The sequence below is a fragment of the Dama dama genome, chromosome 25 (genome assembly GCF_033118175.1).
Source record: "Dama dama isolate Ldn47 chromosome 25, ASM3311817v1, whole genome shotgun sequence".
Lineage (NCBI taxonomy): Eukaryota > Metazoa > Chordata > Mammalia > Artiodactyla > Cervidae > Dama > Dama dama.
In genome coordinates, this window is record NC_083705.1 from 40,832,461 (window position 1) to 40,854,467 (window position 22,007).

A 22,007-nucleotide genomic window follows, 5' to 3' on the forward strand; every position below is an offset into this window, starting at 1 on the left:
ACATTGTGTTCCAACAAAACAACATTTGGTGCCTCTAAGTGCATTTCTACCTCCAGTATTAATAACCAAGAGGGTAAAAGAAAGTAAAATCAGAAATCACAATGCAATGAATAAGGGAATTCTTATCTGTGCATTATAAAGTTATCTAAGTGCTCTTTGGTCCTAAAGCAAACATCCCTGACTGCCAGTTAAGGTTACATGTCTATATTATAAAGAAAATGTATACAATTTAATAGCCATCCATCTAGCTGTGCAATCAATCAGCAAAGAAAGAGATGTTGTATTTGTTGTTTCAGAACATCAACAAACAAGGTACATATACACACACTCACAAAATAGATTTGACAAAATGTAACATGAGATTATATGAGAGAGTCTGGAGGGGGAGGAATAAACCAATAAATGACCAGTTCTAAAGTTAAGATACTTGGCATCTTTTCCATAGTATTGTATGACATATCCTTGAGAGAGTAAACTATAATTTTTTACTATCTAATACAAGGGATAGCATGAGGAGCTGAAGGAAAAAACAATTATTTAATGACTTGATGCAAATATATATGATATTTTGCAGGCTCAAGATTTTTTAATTTTATTAAAGTAAAACATACATGGAGAAAAACATAATTACCATAAGTATACAGAGTGCTGAATAGTCACAAAGTCAGTCATCCATTTGACCACCACTCAGGTTAAAACTTTGGACATTATTAACTCCCTAGAGGCCCCCTTCATCTTTTTTCCCAATCATTACCCTCTCCATCCTTTTTAAGAGTAACCACAATTGTGGATTCTAACACCACAGGTTAACTTTGCCTATTTGTGAGATTCATGCATGTTGTTTTGTATCCATGGAGTCCATTTTCATCTCTCTTTACAGGTACATGTCTATATGATAGTTTTTCCATCCTACCTGTGGACAACTAATTTGGATTGTTTTTTATTTGAAGCTGTTACCAAAAAGTGAATAGAAACATTCTTGTACAAGGTTTTTAGTGCCTATATGTATACATATCCAAGGGCTGTATACCTCAGAGCAGAATTTCTGAGCCCTAGATGAAGCATATTCAACTTTGGTTGATAATGTCAAACCATTCTCTAAAGTGTTTGTAGCGGTTCATACTCTCACTAGCAAAATGTCAAAATACCAGCTGTACCTTAGTCTTGTCAATACTTGACATTGACTGTCTGAAATGTTAGCAATTCTGGATGGTATGTTGCAGTGTCTCATTATGGTTTTAATTTACATTTCACTAAAGTGGCTGGAGCACTTTTTTATATATTCACTTGGTACTGTCATAGATTTTATAGAAATTAATACACATTTGTTAATCTTCAGTACACTTTTCTCAGTTATATTATGGCCCATCCCATCTTGATTTTTTTCTCAGTCTGTGGTTGTTTCTAAAATGCAGCCCTAGAGAAGTTCAGCAGAGCCATTTACAAGTATGTCAACCACTGGAGAGATTTCCCCTATCCCAGATTGGATGCCAACCGCCTCTCTGACAAGATCTTCATGCTGTTCCGGTATATCATGGACAAATGGGCCTCCACGACCTCGCCCACGCAAGTGAGTGGGGCTCAGTATGACTTGAGTTAGCTCTCCTCCCATCCCAATTGAACTTCCTCTTCTCTTTTTAACATGATAATTCATCTTAGTTCTTTTGGAAAGTGATGGGTTGTATTTTATCTGGATTATTAAGTCTTTTGTTTTTCCTGTTTCAAATCACTATTTACTCATTTATTTCAACTAATATTTATTGAGTCCCCATGACATGTCAGCTATCATTCCACATACTGGAGATAGAGCAGAGATTAAACAGACCCAAATCCCCACTCTCATGGAACTGACATGCCACGGTGTGGAGAGAACAATAAACAACTAAAATGAGCAAAATACATAGAATGTTAGCTATATCATAACCCATATTTGGACTGAGTCACTGATTAGGAAAAACACCAGTCCACAGAAATTTGCTGTGTCTATGACTATCACAATGAGTTAAAATGACATCTAAAGAATGAGCTTGCCCATTTCATAATAGTGTAATGCCTTATAAAGAATAGATTACAAAGGGCATTCATATATATAATCCCATCCTAATCTTGTTTAATTGCTATAATTTTTAAGTAAACTAAATTATATTTTAATCTCTTTATTGCTATATTATAAAAGATTTAACATTTAGCTACCTTCTCCAGTTTCTTTTTTATATTTTGAGCTATTATTTTTTTTAACATGCTGGGATGGTGAAATCATTAGCAAACATGAGATTTTTAAAATACCCTGTAGACGTCTTTTCTGGAAGCCACTTGAGAAGCAAAATGCAATTCAAATTTGCTCACTACAAGAGTTAGGCAAGTAATAAGAAGGTGCAGAAAGTAATAGGAGAACACAGGGTGAGAAGCACTTAACACCCGATGAGCACTAGAAAGGCCATGACACTGGAACTGAGCTTGCAGCCTATGAAGTCATTTACTGCTGGGAGATGCAGTCGCTAAAGAGGGGATAAACTCACTGAAGCATAGGTTGGAGATGGGATAACATGGTACTTGAGTGAGTTAAGCGGGAGGAGGGGAAGTAGGGTAAGGAAAGTGAATATAAAGAGGCAGAAATAAAAGAAACCCAAATGGTGATCTTGGCCAACAGAATAAAGAGCCTTGAATTCTACACAGGATGTCTTTTAAGACATAAGAAGACTTGGAAGGACTTAAGAAGAATGAGATCTTAGAAACTAAGGAGTGATTTTCAAAAAGCAAAGACAGATCTACAGAGGCCGTTGTTATGGTGTTCAAATAAGGAAAATCTTGAAACATGTCCACTGCATGGAAATGTGGTAGAACCACCTCCCAGCTGACTCAGTCTTAAGTGAAATAAATGGTTATTGTTCTTAACCACTAAGCTTTTTAAAATTTATTTTTTAATTGGAGTATAATTGCTTTACAATGTTGTGTTAGTTTCTGCTGTGTGACAACGTGAATCAGATATATGTATGCATATATCCCCTCCCTCTGGAGCCTCTCTCCCACCCCATCCCACCCCTCTAGGGCATCCCAGGGCACTGAACTGAGCTCCCTGGGCTATGCAGCAGCTTCTCAAAAGCTATCTGCTTTATGCAAGGCTGTGTCTATATATCTATGCTAGTCTCTCAAGCCATCCAATTCTCTCCTTCCCCCATTGCGCCCACAAGTCTATTCTTAACGTCTGCATCTCTATTCCTGTCCTGCAAATAGGTCCATCGGCACCATTTTTCTAGATTCCAAGTATATGTGTTAATATACAATACGATTGTATATATTGTATATTGTATACAATATGTAAATCATTTTCCTCTTTCTGACTTACTTCACTCTGCATGACAGTCTCTAGGTTCATCCACATCACTACAAATGGCACAATTTTGTTCCTTTCTGTGACTGCCCCTAACTTTTGAGGTGTTTTACTCTACAGAAAAAATTAGCTAACAGATAAAAATTATATAATATTAGGTAGAGAAAGTAGAATATAGAACTATAGTTTAAAGAATGATGTCAATTTTTAAGAAATTAAAATACATAAAGAAAAAGAGAGAAAGGAAAAGGTCAAGTAAAGAAATAACTTATTCAAAACATACCAAATAGTGCCTATTCATGAGTACTGTGGGTACTATGTTCTCTGTTTCATCCTAATTTTTGTGATTTCTAAATTTTTATTATCAATATATATTGCATTTATATTTTGTGCGGGTTCACTTTTCATGTCATGTGGAAGCCAGAGTATTGTGGACTGAGAAATAAATGGAAGGTAGGGAATGGAGACAGCAAAGGCAGACCACTCCTTCAATAAACTTTGATCTGCAAGCAAGAAAAGAGAGAATTGAGTGAGGATAACAGTGGGGTTGAAGTGATATGGAATCAAATAATTTTTAATGTAAGGGAGATTTTTAATTTATTAACATATTCTCATTAGTTGTGTAGCACAGGGAGCTCTACTTAATTCACTGTGGTGACTTGAACAGGAAGGAAGTCCAAAAGAAAGGAGATATACATATGGTTGATTCATCTTGCTATACAGCAGAAACTAACACAATATTTTAGAGCAACTATACCCCAATCAAAATTCATTGAAAAAGAAAAAATCCACTTTGTTTTAAAGTAAACTTATAAGTAAATTTTCTAGATTATTGACATTTTAAGCACCATGATGTTTAATAATATTATTCATAATAATATTCAGAGGAATATTGAAGAAAATTAAACACTTTTCATGAAAAAAAATTTTAATTTAAAAAAAAATTTAGTCTGTAGGAACTTGAACAGAATTTGTATCCTACTATTGTGTGAAAATTATTTAAACCTTAATTATGTTGATTGGCTCATGGTGCTTTTCAGATCTACTATATCCTTCTACTTTTCTGTATGTTCTATTAATTTTTGAGAGTTTAATATTGAAACTCCAATTAAAAATCTTAAATTATTTACTTAAAAAATAATATATAGTGGAGCTACATGTAACATTGTTCTGTATTTTCTGAATCTCCTGTAACTGTGCTATTATCATACTTTCATGGTTTAAAGAATAAAGTGAAAAAATTTTTAATGAATTTGTTGATATAGTAAAATAAACTAACCATTAGAAAGAGATTAAAGAAATAGAAGAGGGGGCAAACATTGAAATGAGCATAGATATGGATATGGATGTAGATACGAATGTAAATATAATTCTTCATCATACAATGAATACAGTGATCTTAGCCTAAATATTTTTTGAAAAAACCTTGTTTGGTTGAAAGCAGTGAGGAAAGGTTTTTGGAGGTATCTAAAGCTCTTCCTGGTATACTGAGAAATGTACAAAAAGCATGATGAAATATTTTATTATGTACTTGTGTAAAGTATAATAGTTATTATCTATCTTATTATTATATATTATAATTTACATAAATATACTATACTTATACATAATATGTATAACATACATAATATACACAAATATATTATAATGTACTTATAATATACATATTATCCTTATGTAAAGTATAGTTAAGTATTATCTTTTTTCTAAGTATCTGTCTGCTGCCTCTGCAGATTTTGGCCATCATTAAGGCTCACGGCCCCACAGTGAGCCTTCTGCTCCATCGGGAAGACCTCTGTGAATTCGCCCTGGGCCAGGTCCCGTGGCTCCTCAACCAGTACAAAGACAAAGAGGTTGACTTTCACGTCACTCAGGTGAGAGCCACATCAGAGAAACTGATTCCCACGGTTGTCCAAAGATCATCCTGAAGGATGATCATTCTCAGGAGGGGTTAAGGAACACAAACATGTCCTGGGGCAGCTGAATTTACATACCTCCCAGGAAATATGAGGTGAAGCAGTAGGCCTCTAAGACGACAGAAACCCCGGAAAGGAATTCCTGTTCAAGCTGCTGGGGCACTGAACAAGGTGAAGCAGCCAGAAACACTGAAGAAAACAGGTAATCACTGGAAGGATAGGGGTATGTTCTCCTCACAACACAGGATCATTTGCCTTCCACATCCTGTGCTGCCCCTCTGCAGGCAGACTCCAACTAACCTTGGAGAGCTTTTATTCCAGAGTCTAAAGCAGATACTGACCGCAGCAGTCCTTTACGATGTCAGCCTTCCGAAGGCCTTGAAGAAGGCCATCTTCATCAGTTTACTCCGCCAGGTAAGAAGACCATGCTGTCAAATCTGTTTCCTTGTCACTAGTTTTCTGGGTTTCACGTCTACCCCCTTAATTTTTTTTTTTTTCTTCTCATTCAGGTGTGCAGAGTTCCAGAGCCTCCAGAAAAAGAAAATGAAATCGAAGCTTCAAACTGTTTCCTCATTCTAGGTAGGACTCAGCATCCAGTGGGCTTTTAATTAAAATGTCTCTGAGTGGTGATGACAACAAGGATGAAGTGTGAGCAAGCTGCCACATTCATCACTTTCACACATGCACACAAAACGTTCCTTTAACTCACACTATTCTGTGTTTTTTCATACCCCACCTGTTCTGAGGAGTGCAGTAGGTGGGGTGATCGATTATCCTGATCTGCCCAAGACTGAAGGAATTCCAGGAAATTAGAACTTTCAGTTTTAGAACCAGAAAAGTCCCAGACATATTTTGGCTATTAACTCCTTACTGGATATGTGACTGACAAATATTTTTCCCCATTTCATAGGTTGCCTTTTCATTTTGTTGATGGTTTCCTTTTCTGAGCAGAAGCTTTTTCATTTGATGGAATCCCACTTGTTTATTTTTGCTTATGTTACCTCTGCTTTTAGAGTCAAATGCAAAAAATCATTGCCGAGACCAGTGTCAAGAAGCTTAGTCTCTATATTTTCTTCTAGCAGTTTTACAGTTTCAGTTCAAGTTTTAAATTTATTTTGATTTAATTTGTGTGCATTCGTATTTTTTGAGGTAACAATCAGATTTCTTTCTTTTGTATATGACTGTTCAGTCCTCCCAGCACCATTCACTGAAGAGACTACTCTTTCTGCATTGTATGTATTCCCAGGTCTTTTGTTGAAAATTAATTGACCATATATACTTGGGTTTATTTCCAAGCAAACCAGTGTGAGTTGGTAACCCTAAGGCTAGAAAATACATTTCTTCTTGGTATTTGTGATTATTAGAAACTCTATCAAACTAATGTTACCCTTTTTTTCTTCCCTGTCAACTCTTGGTATTTATCCCTTATCATTTTCTCCAGCCTTCACTCTCTCTTTTCTTTTTGCTTTCACATCACAATCCTGCCCATCACTATGTTAGAATCTACAACCTGACACAAGTTGCAGAGGAAACACCAAGGTCCCAGGGTCAGGATACAAAACTGTGTTCTAATAGTTTCTCAGGGCAAGGGACAAGAACAATCCTATACCTCCCACACCTGCACCCTCTCCAAAATATGTCATCTCCACTACCTCACTGCATACCTTTCTAGTATGGTCTAGTTCTCTCCTAATCAGCCTCTCTGTTTCTATACTTTCCAGTTCTCTATATGCCAGCCTAATGAACTACTTCACTTTATCATTTCCAGCCCAAACCTCTCCACTCTACCCAGACCTTTCTTCAGTTTTCCCTGCTTCCTCCCTAGCCCCACCAGCAGCACAGCCGGTGAAGCATCACTTTGATCTCTGCCTCCATGTTCACAAGGCTTCCTTCTGTGTCTGTCTGTGTCTTCAATCCATCTCTTATAAAGACACCAGCTATATTGAATTAATGCAACTTCATCTTAACTTGATTTCATCTACAAAGAACCTAATTTCCAAATAAGGTTACATTCACAGCTATGAACAGAAGTGGGCCTAACTCTCTTAGGGACCAAACTGCTCAATTCTGTATACTAAAGAAGTATGGGCCTAATAAAATCTTATTGCCAACCAAAGAGTGATTTTGACAATTCTCATAGAATGATCGTCTTACCGTTCATAAGAATTTTACCTAAGGTGAAAATGAGTTCTTTTGACTCCAGTATTTCTTGAACCCGCAGCCCATTCAAGCCCTGCAGACCTGCTGGATTTTTTTGATGAACAAATGAGAAATAATAATGAAGCCATTCGAATGGGAGTCTTGACTTTGTTAAGATCGGCTATCAGTGCTGAGGGTAAGAATAAGGATGACCCCAGAGTTGTTTCTTTTGTATTAAGAAGCAGATTGAAACCTGTGCATTGTCTAATTCTATCCTGTGTCTTTGGGAAGTTTACAGAACATCATATTCAAGTAAAGCTAGGTTTTCTTAGTTGTCTATAATCAATCTACTACTTTTAAATAGGCATTTCCAGTTATCTCTGTTCTTTCATGATATTTATGGATGCAGTCAGTAAAGGAATAGAATATTTGAGAATTAAATCTGGAATTGAAAAGAGGTACTGGTTAAGTGGCCCAATAAACTGAGGGTGGATGTAAGAATGCACAATGTTCTAAAAATTTGTTCTTTTAGAAAAGAGAATTTAATGAATTTTCATATTTCATTAATTCCAAAAACTGTTTATTTTTGCAATTTCAGAATGCATCTTATAATTGACAGCATTTTTAATTATCATGAGCCACTATAGTTTTTCACTCTTGGTGCAATATGAACTATATGCCTCATAAAATTGATACCTTAGATTCAATAAAATATGATCATTCATTTTTGTACAACAAAATAATAGTTTTTTTTTTTTTAAAAATTCAGTTTGCCCTGTGATTTACTGAAGAATTGGCCGAAGAAACCTGAGGTGGTCTCCAAAATTTAAGGCTGATCCATTAGGTATGATGTATTGACTGCATTTAAGAATCTAACAATTTAAACAAGATTAAACAAAGTGTAACAGAGAACCAAAAAAGCAGTCAACATCTACAAAGAGTTGAAAAAGGAGAAGGTAGTGAAAAGGGAAGTGAATAACGTAAAATGTTAAGGACAAGAGACTTTGCAATTATGTTCCATAACTCTAATTGATTTTCAACAATTCCAGAACATACTGTACTCCTACTGAAGCAGGCCTCTCAATTTCTCCCTCTGTCTTTCAGAGCCCAAGTTGAGGGATCATATCACTTCAATTGAAAAAGCAGTCAAAGTCGTCATGGGTGACCTCAGTATTAAAGTAAGAGAATTAATGGGGACTTTTATTTGGATAATGATAGCTTTAGGAGTAAATGAAATGGTTTTGACTCTTTAAGGATGTGCTTGTGAGACTGATTTATAAAGAGCTCAGTGATCTATTCTACTTTTAAAAGAACTCCATCTTTCCCTAATAAGATAAACTCTATCAAAGTGAAGTTCTGGAGCACATTCAATTCAAGGGCTTCTCACTAGGAAAAGAAAAAAAAAAAAAGATTTTGGCCTAGAGCATGATTCTGCTATGCTAGTTAAATAGTTTAAAAATTAATTGTTAATTATAAAGATGATACTCCTTCCTCCAAAAATAATAACCCCTGAACCCTATTTTGAGCAGAGATATCCTATTTTCCAGTCAAGGAGCATCTATAGAAAGTCTTACATGCACAATAGATTTCTCAATATCCCCTGATTATCTGATTAAAGTATTCCATGTTAGAAAAGACAGAACTTTTATGGGAGAAATTTTTAAAATTAGCAATTATAGTATTATTTTGCATGAAAATCATAGTTTATTTGGATCAAAGCCCTACGCAGAAGCCAATAAAGAGGAGAAAATTCCCCCAAGAAGCTTTGGTCACCAATAACTATGGTTAAAATAATCAAAGCTATGCAATAAACAATAATGGAGTGATTATATATAAAAACCTGACCCAGTAATTGAGCAAGCCAATTGAAGCATTGCTAGGACTTAGGGTAGAATAAAAGAGGACAGAAATTTCCAGGAAAGCGCTCACTCCTTGGGCAAATATATAGAGAAGGTTTACCTCTTTCTCCTCAGCTGGGGAGATTACAGAGTCCGTGTGTGCAACCTTGTAACTCTGCTTCCCTGTGAAAAATTGTTTTCTTCCTACCCTCCATTAAGAGACCCATTCGCTAAGGAATTAGACCTGAGGTTTCCATACTCCAGGGAAACAATCCAATAAACGAATTGAAGCCAAATTATTAAAAAATTTGTGACACAGGTTCATAACCGTTTATTCAAATCCATAGGGCAAGACATTATTTCAGAATTTACAATTTTTCAGATTTGAAAAAAGCATTACTGTGATAGTAGCCCACAATCAAACCTATTAAGATTTCTTCAAGAAAATGTACGTATATTCACACCTCATAGAATGGGTAAAGATGTTGGATGACATCACCGACTCAATGGACATGAGTTTGAGCAAGCTCCAGGAGATGGTGAAGGACAGGGAAGCCTGGCATGCTAGAGTCCATAGGCTCACAAAGAGTCAGACATGACTGAGCAACTGAATAACAACAAATAGCTTTAAAACAGTTCAGTTTGAGTTTCTCCACCAAGTTGGAACCAAATTTAAGAAACAAAATTCCAGTTTTCAGTGTCATTTAGAGTTTGAGTTTGTGGATAAGGAATTGTGGAACTTTATTTCAATGTGCCATCTTTCACTGAGGATTTTTAAAGTGAGGCAGTGTTTTCACCTTTTCATAGGCTAAAACAGAAAAGGAAAAGACTTTATTTGGAAGAGGGGGCTCCAAAATCACTGCAGATGGTGATTGCAGCCATGAAATTAAAAGATGCTTGCTGCTTGGAAGAAAAGCTATGACCTATCTAGACAGCACATTAAAAAGAAGAGGCATTACTTTGCCAACAAAAGTCCATCTAGTCAAAGCTATGGTTTTTCCAGCAGTCATGTATGGATGTGAGAGTTGGACTATAAAGAAAGCTGAGCCTCAAAGAACTGATGCTTTTCAACTGTGGTGTTGGAGAAGACTTTTGAGAGTGCCTTGGACCACAAGATCAAACCCGTCAATCCTAGAGGAAATCAGTCCTGAATATTCATTGGAAGGACTGATGCTGAAGCTGAAACTCCAATACTTTGGCCACTTGATGTGAAGAACTGACTCTTTGGAAAAGACCCTGATGCTGGGAAAGATTGAAGGCAGGAGGATAAGGGGATGACAGAGAATGAGATGGTTGGATGACATCCCCTACTCAATGGACATGAGTTTGAGTAAACTCTGGGAGTTGGTGATAGACAGGGAAGCCTGGCGTGCTGCAGTCCATGGAGTTGCAAAGAATCAGACATGATTGAGTGACTGAACTGAATTGAACTGAGTGTTTCAGCCAGGATATGTCATGGGAACTAGAGAGAGTTTGGTTAAAGAGAGCTTTGCTAGTGACACTTAAATCATAACCTTACAGATTACTTCCTGCTCCAACAGGGGGTAATTGTTGTTGTTGTTTAGTTGGTCAGTCATGTCGGACTCTTTTGCAACCCCGGGAACTGTAGCCCACCAGGTTCCTCCATCCATGGGATTCCCAGGCAAGAATACTGGAATGGGTTGCCATTTCCTTCTCCAGGGGATCCTCCTGACTCAAGGATCAAACCTGGGGTCTGCTGGTTGGCAAGCAAATTCTTTACCATTGAGCCACCTGGGAAGCCCCATTTATTACAGTAATATCATTCAACTTACAGGCTTTTTGTTTTTTTTTTTAAGATTCCCACTGAATGATCCATAAAGGTTACAGAATAGGAGTATCTAACTTTCCATTCTGCCCAAAGAAATTAAATATTGTGAATGCATTTTCCCTACTCTAGGTGAGGAACTCCACCCTCCTCCTCATCCAAACCATGTGTGAAAAATGCTACATTGAAGCCCGGGAAGGCTGGCCACTGATTGACTACATCTTCACCCAGTTTTCAATGTCCAGCAAGAATCTGGTACGAAGAGGGTGCCGTCTTGAGTGCTGCTCTGCAACAAGTGCAGTTGACTCAACTGGATTTTTAAAAATACCTGCAGTTCAATTTAGTAACTGAAGTCATATTTAAGCTTTATCACATTTATTAATAAACTTTTCAGCATCTAGTGTTCTCAGTCCCCTTCCACTGATACCATTTCTAACTTATCATAAATGCAAAGTAGGTTAAATCACAGTTTTCCCTAAAGAGGAGGCAACCTGGCCTCCAAGGCTGGGGGCTGGTTTGGAGAGAGGCAGAGAAAGTGAATTGTTTCTAGAAAACAGGAAACATCCATACTTGTTACACTGGTTCCTTTGGATGAAGAGCCTGAAAAAGACGTGTCTAAGATCTCAGTGATCTTACAACCTCACTGCAAGTGAAATTGCAGTCCACTCCATAGGAAGTAGTGGAAATTTTTGTCCCAGAGAAAAATAGGGAAAGGCCTGAGTAGAAAGGGTAATTGAAGTTCACAATGTTTGTTTTTCTATGAAAAAAGCCAGAGGCATTTTTGTCTTCCCATTCCTCCAAAGAGCACTTAAAAGCAGGGATTAAATACTGGAGACCAAGGTCACTGGGTTCCTCAAGCCCTTTAAGCTGAGTGACTTTATCCTCCAACCCAGAGACTAAGAACACACCCCAGGTCAGAAGAGACAAACAACAAGGATTATTAACAAGGCACCTGCTTCATCTTTCTTAAAGGAGAAACCAATAAAACCTAACTCCCAGGAGACTGAAAAGGGAGAGACATCTATCCGAGAAATAAGCCTGGAGGTCTTAAAAACCCTGGACCCACTGGTCATTGGAATGCCTCAGGTAAGGAGTCTTCTGTCATCACTCATTGTTCCTTTGATCACCTTTCTAAAGCTCTGTCCATTTAGGAGTAAAGAAGTTGGTACTCTATCTGTCATCAGCTTTTTGACGCTCTGGCCAGAGAAATTATGTGAGAATATTCAGGGCCAGCAAATAATGGTTTCTCGAAAACAGGTGCTAAATTAGCTACATACTCTTTTATATCTGGAGGCAAATGGCAGTTTATAAGCATCTTAATATATTATTTCTCTTCTTCCCCCAGTGTATTTAGACATATTGTCAAGTAGTAATGCAGTGAATGCTAAACTTACCCCCACTTACCTGGGAAGGTGTTAAAAACACACATTCTCAGACCTCAGTTGAGGTCTGAAATAACCTGAACCTCAGGAACTTTGAGATCTGCTTTTTGCTTAAGAAAAACAACCTGGGAAAGAATTTAATGGCCAGAAATATATGGCACAGCCAGAAGACAATCTACAGACCAATTTAAGTGAATCAGAAGCTTTAGCTAGGATGGTATTTTAAGGTGTGATTGTAGATTATCTGCAATATTTATTTAAAATGCAGATTTCCAGGTCACATGCCAGACCTCAGTGAGTCAGCATATCTGGGCCTGGGGCCCGTGAGTCAGCATGCAAATAAGTTCCAACATTTCTGATGCAATTAAAGTTTGGGAAATTTCTGATCTAGTAGTAAATGATGAAAAAGTAGTCTAGAGGCAGAATCATAAAGGGTCTGAAATGCTAAATTCCTACCTTGTCCTTGATGAGCCGCTGGAAATTTTAAGCAAGGGCTAAACATTTGATAACTATAGGAAGTCAGTGAATTGACATGAGTAGTCTAAGCGCAGAGATTATATATAAGATGAGATAAGATTCATAGGGACTGTATATGGGTCATAAAAGTAGGAAGGGAAATATGGAAGGGCATGAGAAATCTTATAATGAAAGAAAGGTCTGGGCTTGGTGATTCAATGGGGTTTCCTAAGTGGCACTAGTGGTAAAAAAAAAAAAAAAAAAAAAAAAAAAAACCCACCTGCCAGTGCAAGAGATGTAAGTGACTTGGATTTGATCCCTGGGTCAGGAAGCTCCCTTGGAGGAGGGCATGGCAACCCACTCCAGTATTCTTGCCAGGAGAATCCCATGGACAGAGGAGTCTGGCAGGCTACAGTCCATGGGGTCAAAAATAGTCAGACATGACTGAAGCAACTTAGCATGTTGGTGATTAAATACAGATGGCAAGACAAAGGGCAGAGTCCAAGTTGATACCTAGGTTTCCATTAGCACATGAGCCATATTCAAGTTTTCCGAGGGATGTGAAACACGCAGACTACAGAAGTTAGAACCTGGAGCACAGACAGCAACAACAGTCCATTTGCTATCCATTCCCAATCTTTCTCACTTTGGAGAGTTCCACTCCAGTTTTGGAGCTTGAAGACATATATGGGGCATTTTTGGTTGTCATATTGACAAGAGGCTTAATGGCACCTGGTGAGTGGAGCCTGGCGCTTCCTGCAGTGACCCACGTTGAAGAGTTGTCCTGTCCCAGATTCCAGCAGCAACCCCATAGAGAAACACTGACTAACACTCATGGCAAGTAGCACCTGAAAATGAATGTGCTCAGCAGAGACTGGATTTCATGATTTCATTTTGATCTGGCCTGAAGAGCAAAATAATAAGTGAGAGGAAGTTTTCTAAGCTAAAGGGAAACACACAGTGAGGACCAAGGAGGAATAATGGAAAAGAACAAGCAGCGCTTGCATCTTGCCTTTGTTTTCCACAGGTGCTATGGCCCAGAATCCTGACTTTCGTGGTACCTGAGGAATATACGGGAACACTGGAATACCTGTTTAATATCATCAGGATTCTGTTTATGGCAGAGGAAAGAAAGAAGAATAATGCCAAAGAGTCAACAGCACTTGTCATCTCTACAGGAGCTGGTTTGTACATTCAAAAACAAAGCAAAACATTTCTCTTATGAGAGACTCGTTTCCTGAAGGGCTACAGGGCTTCGCTGGTACACCCAACCCCAATCTGAATTTTTCTAGCCCCCATAACAGTAATGAAAATTGCTTTCTCTTTCTAGTGAAACTTCCTTCACCACAACAGCTACTGGCCAGACTTCTGGTGAGTGAGTTATGAAAAACCAAGGTGGGATCAATTTAAACCAATGCAGATATTTCCAGTTCCAAACAAATGATAGTAAAAGTGACAAAGATACTCCAAACCAAAAGAAACACTAAAACAGCATAATAAATATTCTGCTATATTAATGATACTCATGAAAATTTATTCCTGGCAAGATTATCTCCTCACTCTGAAATGTTTGTTAAAACTTCATTTATGATTTTTAAATAAGCATAAACTGAATCTGATCCATAAGAACGATTCAAGCAAATTGCATATCTGTTGTTTAGATTTCTCTCTCTCCTTTTGGCCACATATGTGTCATTTATTCCAGCTGTATCTCCACATGCCCTTATTTAATTCACAGATATATCTGTTAGTACATTTCATTTACTTTCAGTTGATGCCTTCCATATACTTTTTCACCTTTATCCACAGAAAAAATCAGACAGATGGATGTCTAAATATTTAGCTTTGCTCTAGAATAAGTAAGAACAGACTGTGATGGTCTGTTAAAAGATTATCTAATGAAGGATTCTAGGGAATCCAGAACAATGATTAAAAGGAAAAGCTCGGTGAGCCTTTTAAATACCCCTGAGTTGATCAGTAATTTTTCTTCCATCCTCCAGGTAATATCTATGCTCGCTAGTGTGGGGAAATTGTGTGGGGCTGGTGCAATAGGACTTTTGAAGATATTGCCTGAGATAATTCACCCAAATTTAGTAGAGCTGTGGAAAACACGCATACCTGAACTTCTACAGCCTTTGGAAGGTACAAATGCATGGGATCAGGCCTTATTCAAGGAGGCAAGAGCACAAAGAACAAGGCACCCCTTCTGTGTCTTAAGCCATGAGTGTTCATCTTAGACAATAAAAGCAGTGAAATTGATATACAAGGTGGACAGCTCTGTTTTGTCCTAGACGCCTCAGGTTCTAGTTCTCTACCAAATACTTATACTGTAAGAAGGCCAAGTGGGTTTATACTTAGCAAGAACTTTTACTTGTGATCTGGTCTTTTTCTTGTATTTAGAGAAGTTTTCTTTTGATATTATTCTGAAATGTTATTATTCATCTATGCTAGAATATTAAAATACTATCATTCAGTAAGTACTGTTGAAATTGGCAAAAAGCCTGGATTTTTATCATGAACTAGCAATTTAAGATTGCTAACATAGTAATTTTAATCTGAAATAACCATCCTGTGTAGGGAGAAAACTGAAATTGGAACACTAGCATCCAGTGGGAACCTGGCAAGGGAGAATTACATCTTGAATTCCGCCCCCCCCCCTTTTTTTTTTTTTTTTTTGCCCTTATTGCATCAATTTCTATTTCTAGGAAAGAATACTAGTATCGTGCTGTGGGAGACCATGCTGCTTCAGGTAAAGATGGCTCCCAGACCAACTGTTGATGATGGGGTGACGAAACCACCTAAAATTACTCACCTTGACCAGAAAGAATTAGATTTCCAAGGGCAGGAAACAGGATTTCCTTTTTTTGAGAGAATTGTTAGACTATTGTGATCATGTCAGCATTGTGCTCTTTAAATGACCATAATTTGAACAACAATCTTTAGTCTTCAGTTTGGTTCAGAATTCAGGACAGTTTTGAAGATTTCACTTACTAATATTTTTCTCCCTGTTTCTTAAATCTTCTCTAATTTTCAAGTTTTCTCCTCTCCTTGCAATTGCATTCTTTCACCCTTCATATAGAGAAACAGAAATTAACGTAATTTCCACTTCTTTGCTCCTAAATACAATTCCATTTCCTCCTATATCTGCTTCTCATTATCTTTTTCCTGATGTCTAAACACCAAAAGGCCACATTGCACCCCTTCTCCAGAAAAGAATCTTACTCTCATCCATAACTTTTTGGACTTTGACAGCCAACAGTGCCACAATGTCAAATCCCCATAACTGTAAGATAGGACTTGCAGATAGGACTTGGACATTAGCATTACAAACAGCACATTGGTTTTAGGAGTTCACAGGAGATCAATGAGCCCACAGTCAGGAAGCTTTTAATCCAACAGAGCTTCAGTTCATAAACCACCCATATAAAAATTAACTATGGTTTCCTTATTTTTTTATTGAATTTATTGATTTACTGATGTACAGCAAAGTGATTCTGTTATACATACCCATGAATATACATATACATTCTTTATTAATATTCTTTTCCATTATGGTTAATCATAGGATATCGAACATAGTTCTCTGTGCTATACAGTAGGACCTTGTTGTTTATCCATTCTATATATAAAACCTTACATTTGTTAATCCCAACCTCCCATTCCATCCTTTCCCTCTCCCCATCTCCCTTGGCAACCGCCAGTCTGGTCTCCATGTCCAAGAGTCTGTTTCTATTTCATAAATTTTCACTTGTGTCGTAGTTTAGATTTCACGTATAAGGGATACCATATGATATTTGTCTTTTTCTGATTTACTTCACTTAGTATGATAATCTCTACTTGCATCCATCTTGCTGTAAATGGCATTACTTTGTTTTTTTTTGTGGCTGAGTAGTATTTCATTGTATATATGTACCACATCTTCTTTATCCATTCATGTATCTGTGGACACTTAGATTGCTTCCATGTCCTGGCTATTGTGAACAGTGCTGCTATGAACATAGAGCTGCAAGTATCTCTTTGCATTATAGCTTTGTTCAGGAGCAGGCTTACTAGATCATATAGCAATTCTATTTTTGTATTTTCTGAGGACCCTCCATACTGTTTTCCACAGGGGCTGTACCAACTTACATTCTCACCAAGAATGTAAGAAGGTTCTCTTTTCTCCACACCCTCCCTAGCATTTGTTATTTGTAGACTTTTTAAAGATGACCATTCTAATCAGTGTGAGGTAGTACCTCATTGTAGTTTGTTTTCATTTGGGGGCAGTTTTGAGGGGGTATATTTATTACCATTTATTACAGAATAGGTGTATTTTGAAAAGTAAGCTAAGCGTAATTTTAATGATTTTTAAATTTATATTTTAAAAAGTACCTGTGAAATAACTTTTTAGGATTTTTATTAAAAAACTTGCTAGATTTTTTTTTGTATTTTAGTTTTATTGGAGTATAGTTGATTTACAATATTGTATTAGTTTCAGGCATACAGCAAAATGACTCAATTATACATATACATATGTTCATTCATTTTTAGATTATTTTCTCATGTAAGTTATCACAGAATATTGGGAAGAGTTCCCTGTGTTATACTGTAGGTCCTTGTTAGTTGTGCTAAGTCACTTCAGTAGTGTCCAACTCTTTGTGACCCTATGGACTATATACAGCCTGCCAGGCTCTTCTGTCCATGGGATTTTCTAGGCAAGAACACTGGAGTGGGGTGCTGTGCCCTCCCCCAGGGAATCTTCCCAGCCCAGGAATCAAACCCACATATCTTATATCTCCTACATTGGTGAGTGGGTTCTTTACCATTAGCACCACTAGGAAACCCCCCATGTTGGCTATCTCTCTTATATGGTAGATGCGCTCATGTTCATCCCAAGCTCCTGATTTATCCCTCCCCTTCCCACGTTTTCCCTTTTGAAACCATAAATTTGTTTTTGATATCTCTGTTTACTTCTGTTTTATAAATAAACTCATTTGTATGTTTTTAAAAAAATTATATCTTACATAAGAGTGATATCATATATTTTTCTTTCTTTGACTTACTTAGTATGATAATCTCTACATCCATCATGTTGCTACAAATGGCATTATTTCATTCCTTTTTATGGCTGGGTAATATTCCACAGTATATATGTACCATATCTTTTTTATCCATTTCTCTGTTGATGGACATTTAGAGTTGATTTGTGTTTCTCTATAATTAGCAATGCTGAGCATCTTCATGTGAACTATAATTTCTATAAAATGTCATATTTCAGTGACCTCTCCACAGCACCTCTACCCCTAACAGCCCCCTTCTAGAGTCAGAATCTCCAAGAGGGGGTACATGACAGCTTACAGGTCTTGGTGATGCCCACAAATGAGTCTTATCCAACATGAGGTTTGAAAGCAACAGCTCTATTCTCCCTGTTCCTTACGTCTAGAATCTATCTTCCTCCTATATTAATGCTTCTTTTATCTCTCCCTCCCTCTGTCAAAATTTCTACCTTGTTTTCCCACTGCCATTTTTAAATAGCTGTTCTTACTAGGAAGGAAAGTTCCTGAAGCCTTGAGAACATTACTTTTCCTTCCTCCTATCTTGAGTATACTTCTTGGCTTCTTTTTCCAAAACTGTCTCCATTTGCTTTCTTCCCTTATAATGCCAAGGTTGTACAATTTTTACTTTTCAAAAGATCCATTGAATGAATTCTTATTAAGAAAATACATTACAAACTTTTTCAATGGTTTTGACACTGTGTTCTTTCTAAGCTTAAGGTAGAGAAAACATAGGAGAAATCATAGATTTTAGAAATTGCAACGGATTTTGTCCTCCAAAAAGACAAAAACACCTCTTCATGTATGGTTCAATGAAGAAAGACATGGGTTCAGAAGACTGATTGTGGCCCTGGCTCAAAATAATTGGTGAAATGAGGCATATTTCATTACTCCAGTTGAAGTTGGCAACTTATGCTTGTACATCTAATTGGTTCTTCAAGGCCTTTAATTCACTATTCCAAAAATGTCCCTTTTTCTTAGTATATAATAAGACAAACTAACTTTGACAAATGGAGTTTTTCCAAATCTACTGAAACCTTGAAAAATGTTAACTTCAATTTAAGTTTCAGATTAGATGAGTTTCTATTGTAAGTCTTTTGGCAATTTTTATTTAAAAGGAAAACAGAAGGCTCTTACATGGAGTTAACTTCCACTTCCTGTGGATCTGATTCTTACTGGAAATTCGGGACAGTACAGAGTATGTCTTCTAAAATAAGAAGAAAAATTTCAAAGTAATCAAGTTTTTATGGGAAAAGGAATAGTCCATATAATATACATTTTATACTTCTAGAATATATTATAACAGAAAAGTACCAAGAAAACACATTAAACAGTCACATTCATATCTGATTTTCACCTCCTACAACAGTTGCTCAGAGAATCGTTATGGAAGATCAATGATGTAGCCTGGACCATTCAACTGAGTCGGGATTTCAACCAGCAAATGAATAGTTACAGCAATACCTCTGTTGAGAAGGTTGGTTTTTCAGCTAGAGACCGTATCTTCTAATTTATGACCAAAAATTGTGGTTCAAGTTCCAGCTGTCTGCACTGCAATGCAAAGGAGGGAGAAGTGGTTAGAAAAACGCTCCCTTCTGTTTCCCTTTATTTGACCCAAAGTCACAGGGCCACAGCCTATCTGCAAGGAAAACTGCTGAGTATAGCATCTTCCAGATAAATACGTGCCTGACCAAAATTTGGAGGTTCTCTTTTAGAGAAGGGAAAAAAATTTACTGGAGAGCAAATAGCAGCCTCTTAACCATAGCACTGATTTAATGCCAGTTTATGTCTTGGTTTCCATTCCACTGGGCCACTCTTGTGAGGCTGGCTGAGGGAAATAATCTTTTTTTTTTTAATTGAAAAAAAAAAAAAACAGAGCACTCAAATTTACATTTTTTACAAATTTACAAATTTTCATTCCTCTCTCTATACGTGACCTCTACCAAACCCTCCACACTGTAACTGTCCATTACAAATGGAGTTTGAATCCAGCTTCCACTGCTTAACTACTAATGCAGCTTTTGGTAAAATTTTTAACCTTTTCAGAACCTCGGTATACTTACCAATAAGATGGAAATTTTTATCTCTCTCTGAGGACTGTATTGTTATAAGGGTTCAATGAGATAAAGTATATAAAGACCCTAGTGAAGTGTCTGGCACATGGCGTGTGTTCAATAAAAAGTAGATTGTGGTGATCACTGTGGTTATATCATTCCGAAATTTTTTCCCCCTGGAAAAACATTTCCTCAGTTATTAAGTGTTCCCAGTATTGAGTGTCTCTTCCCACAAACCCTTTATTATCAACCTACAACTCTCCTACACCATTTTCAAATCCTAAATTTTTTCCTGGAAAAAAACATTTCTTAAATCATTGTGTTCCCAGGATTAGGTATCTCTTTCCACAAATTCTTTATTAGCAACCTGCAGCTCTTCTATGTAATTTTCAGAATTCCCCTCATTGATTGACTCTCTAATTTGGTACCGAGTACTGATTCTCCAAATTGGCCTACCCGGCCTGCAGACACACCCATCAGGAAGATTTGGTGAGCAGTGCCTCATCTTCTTATACACAAACAGCCTTGTGCATCTTATGTAATACCATTCATCCAATGGCTCCCAAACCCACAAGATTAGTCCAAGATAATGGTGGTGAGAGTAGACAGAACAATTCAAGCAACAAGGTGCCTCGATGGCTCTCAACTGTTGTGCCTAACACCAGAAAAGTAGGAGTGTACCAGGTAGCTTTAAAAGCATAACAAACTATCCTTAGTGGCTTAAAATAATGGGCACCTAAACAGCTTTTGATTTTGCAGGTTAACAGTTTGGGTTGGACTCAAGTCTTCTGATCTCAACTAGCCTCACTGGGGTGTACTGGGGATTGGCTGGTCTGGGATGATCTTATTTAGGACAGCTTGTTTCTACTCCTTGCAGTCCCTTATCCTCCAGCAGGCTATCAGGGGGTGGTGGCAATGATGTGTGCAAGATCCTTGAGGTCTAAGCTCAAAAGGGGCATACTATCACTTCTACCACATTCCAGTGACAAAAGCAAGTTGCAAGGCAAGCCCAGATGCAAAGAATGGAGAAATAGACTTGTCTTGATAGGAATCGCAAATTTCCATAGCAGGGAAGCATGGATAGAAGTGAAATAGAAAGAGTATGGCTATTTTATGGTCAACCACAATTTCCCCCCAATTCGGGCTTTCTGATTTCTGGGATTCCTAACTAAGTCCCCAGTGTGTGAATGCATTATTCATTTAATCTGACAAAATTCAGCAGATAAGCAGAAGTACTGGGAGGCACTGAAGCTATATTATAATATAATATATTTTGCTCCTTCATCAAATCAATATTGCTGCAGCACAAGATTTTCCCAACTCTTTCCTGCCCTTCTCCCAAGATGAAGCTAAATAGACTCTAGCAGCTTTGGCCCTACTTAGGGGATCTTTTGCCTAGACAACTGAGAATGAGTGGATGCTTCCTCATCAGATTCTTACTCTGATCAAGTCTACTCTTTCTCTGTTCCATCTGTTTTATAGCCTTATGGCCCCCTCTCATCCCAAAGCAGATTAATCTGTATAATTTCTCCTGAATGTACCAATTTATCTGTTACTCCTAGATTTTCCATTCCTCCTGTGCCATAGATCCTTTCTGATCACTAATGACCACTCAATAGCTACAATCCTTTGAGCTCTGCAGAGTTTTTGGAGTGGACTTCCAACTGGCCACTTTTCTCTCCTTTCTATAACAAGATGGACATTCTAAATTAAAAGACGCCAATCTGGTATTAAGTTGCAATATATACCTGCGTGTTCATACACCTATTTACAGCCAGGCATGTGCTATAATTTTCAAACACAAGCTACTGCAGGGCTGTCCCATGTCCCTAGTCAATAACGCTACATGGCCTCCAGTGAAAGATGACTGGAAGCAATGTCTGTTCTACTTGCCTTTTCTCCATCCCAACACTACAGAGGTGCCCAGCGTAGGGCTGACATAATGAACCCAACATTCTTACCACCTGTAGAGGTGGTGGAAGCCACAGAATGATTCCTGACATGCTCTTCACCACTGTTCCTCCATTGGGAGCTTTCATTCCCCAATTTACTCACTGTTCATTACTGAAGAC

At 37.5% G+C, this 22,007-nt stretch overlaps 1 protein-coding gene across 1 annotated transcript in view; it reads left to right on the plus strand.

The window, feature by feature from the left end:
• MROH2B (maestro heat like repeat family member 2B) overlaps positions 1-22,007 on the plus strand; it is a 70,742-nt gene that overhangs the window by 7,284 nt on the left and 41,451 nt on the right. The window contains exons 6-18 of the mRNA XM_061129496.1: positions 1,416-1,570; positions 5,065-5,205; positions 5,569-5,661; positions 5,757-5,826; positions 7,469-7,582; positions 8,491-8,564; positions 11,143-11,265; positions 11,983-12,096; positions 13,876-14,032; positions 14,179-14,219; positions 14,849-14,990; positions 15,554-15,597; positions 19,251-19,358. Of these exons, the coding sequence (XP_060985479.1) occupies positions 1,416-1,570; positions 5,065-5,205; positions 5,569-5,661; positions 5,757-5,826; positions 7,469-7,582; positions 8,491-8,564; positions 11,143-11,265; positions 11,983-12,096; positions 13,876-14,032; positions 14,179-14,219; positions 14,849-14,990; positions 15,554-15,597; positions 19,251-19,358 (1,376 nt within the window). The remainder of the gene's footprint in view (positions 1-1,415; positions 1,571-5,064; positions 5,206-5,568; positions 5,662-5,756; positions 5,827-7,468; positions 7,583-8,490; positions 8,565-11,142; positions 11,266-11,982; positions 12,097-13,875; positions 14,033-14,178; positions 14,220-14,848; positions 14,991-15,553; positions 15,598-19,250; positions 19,359-22,007) is intronic.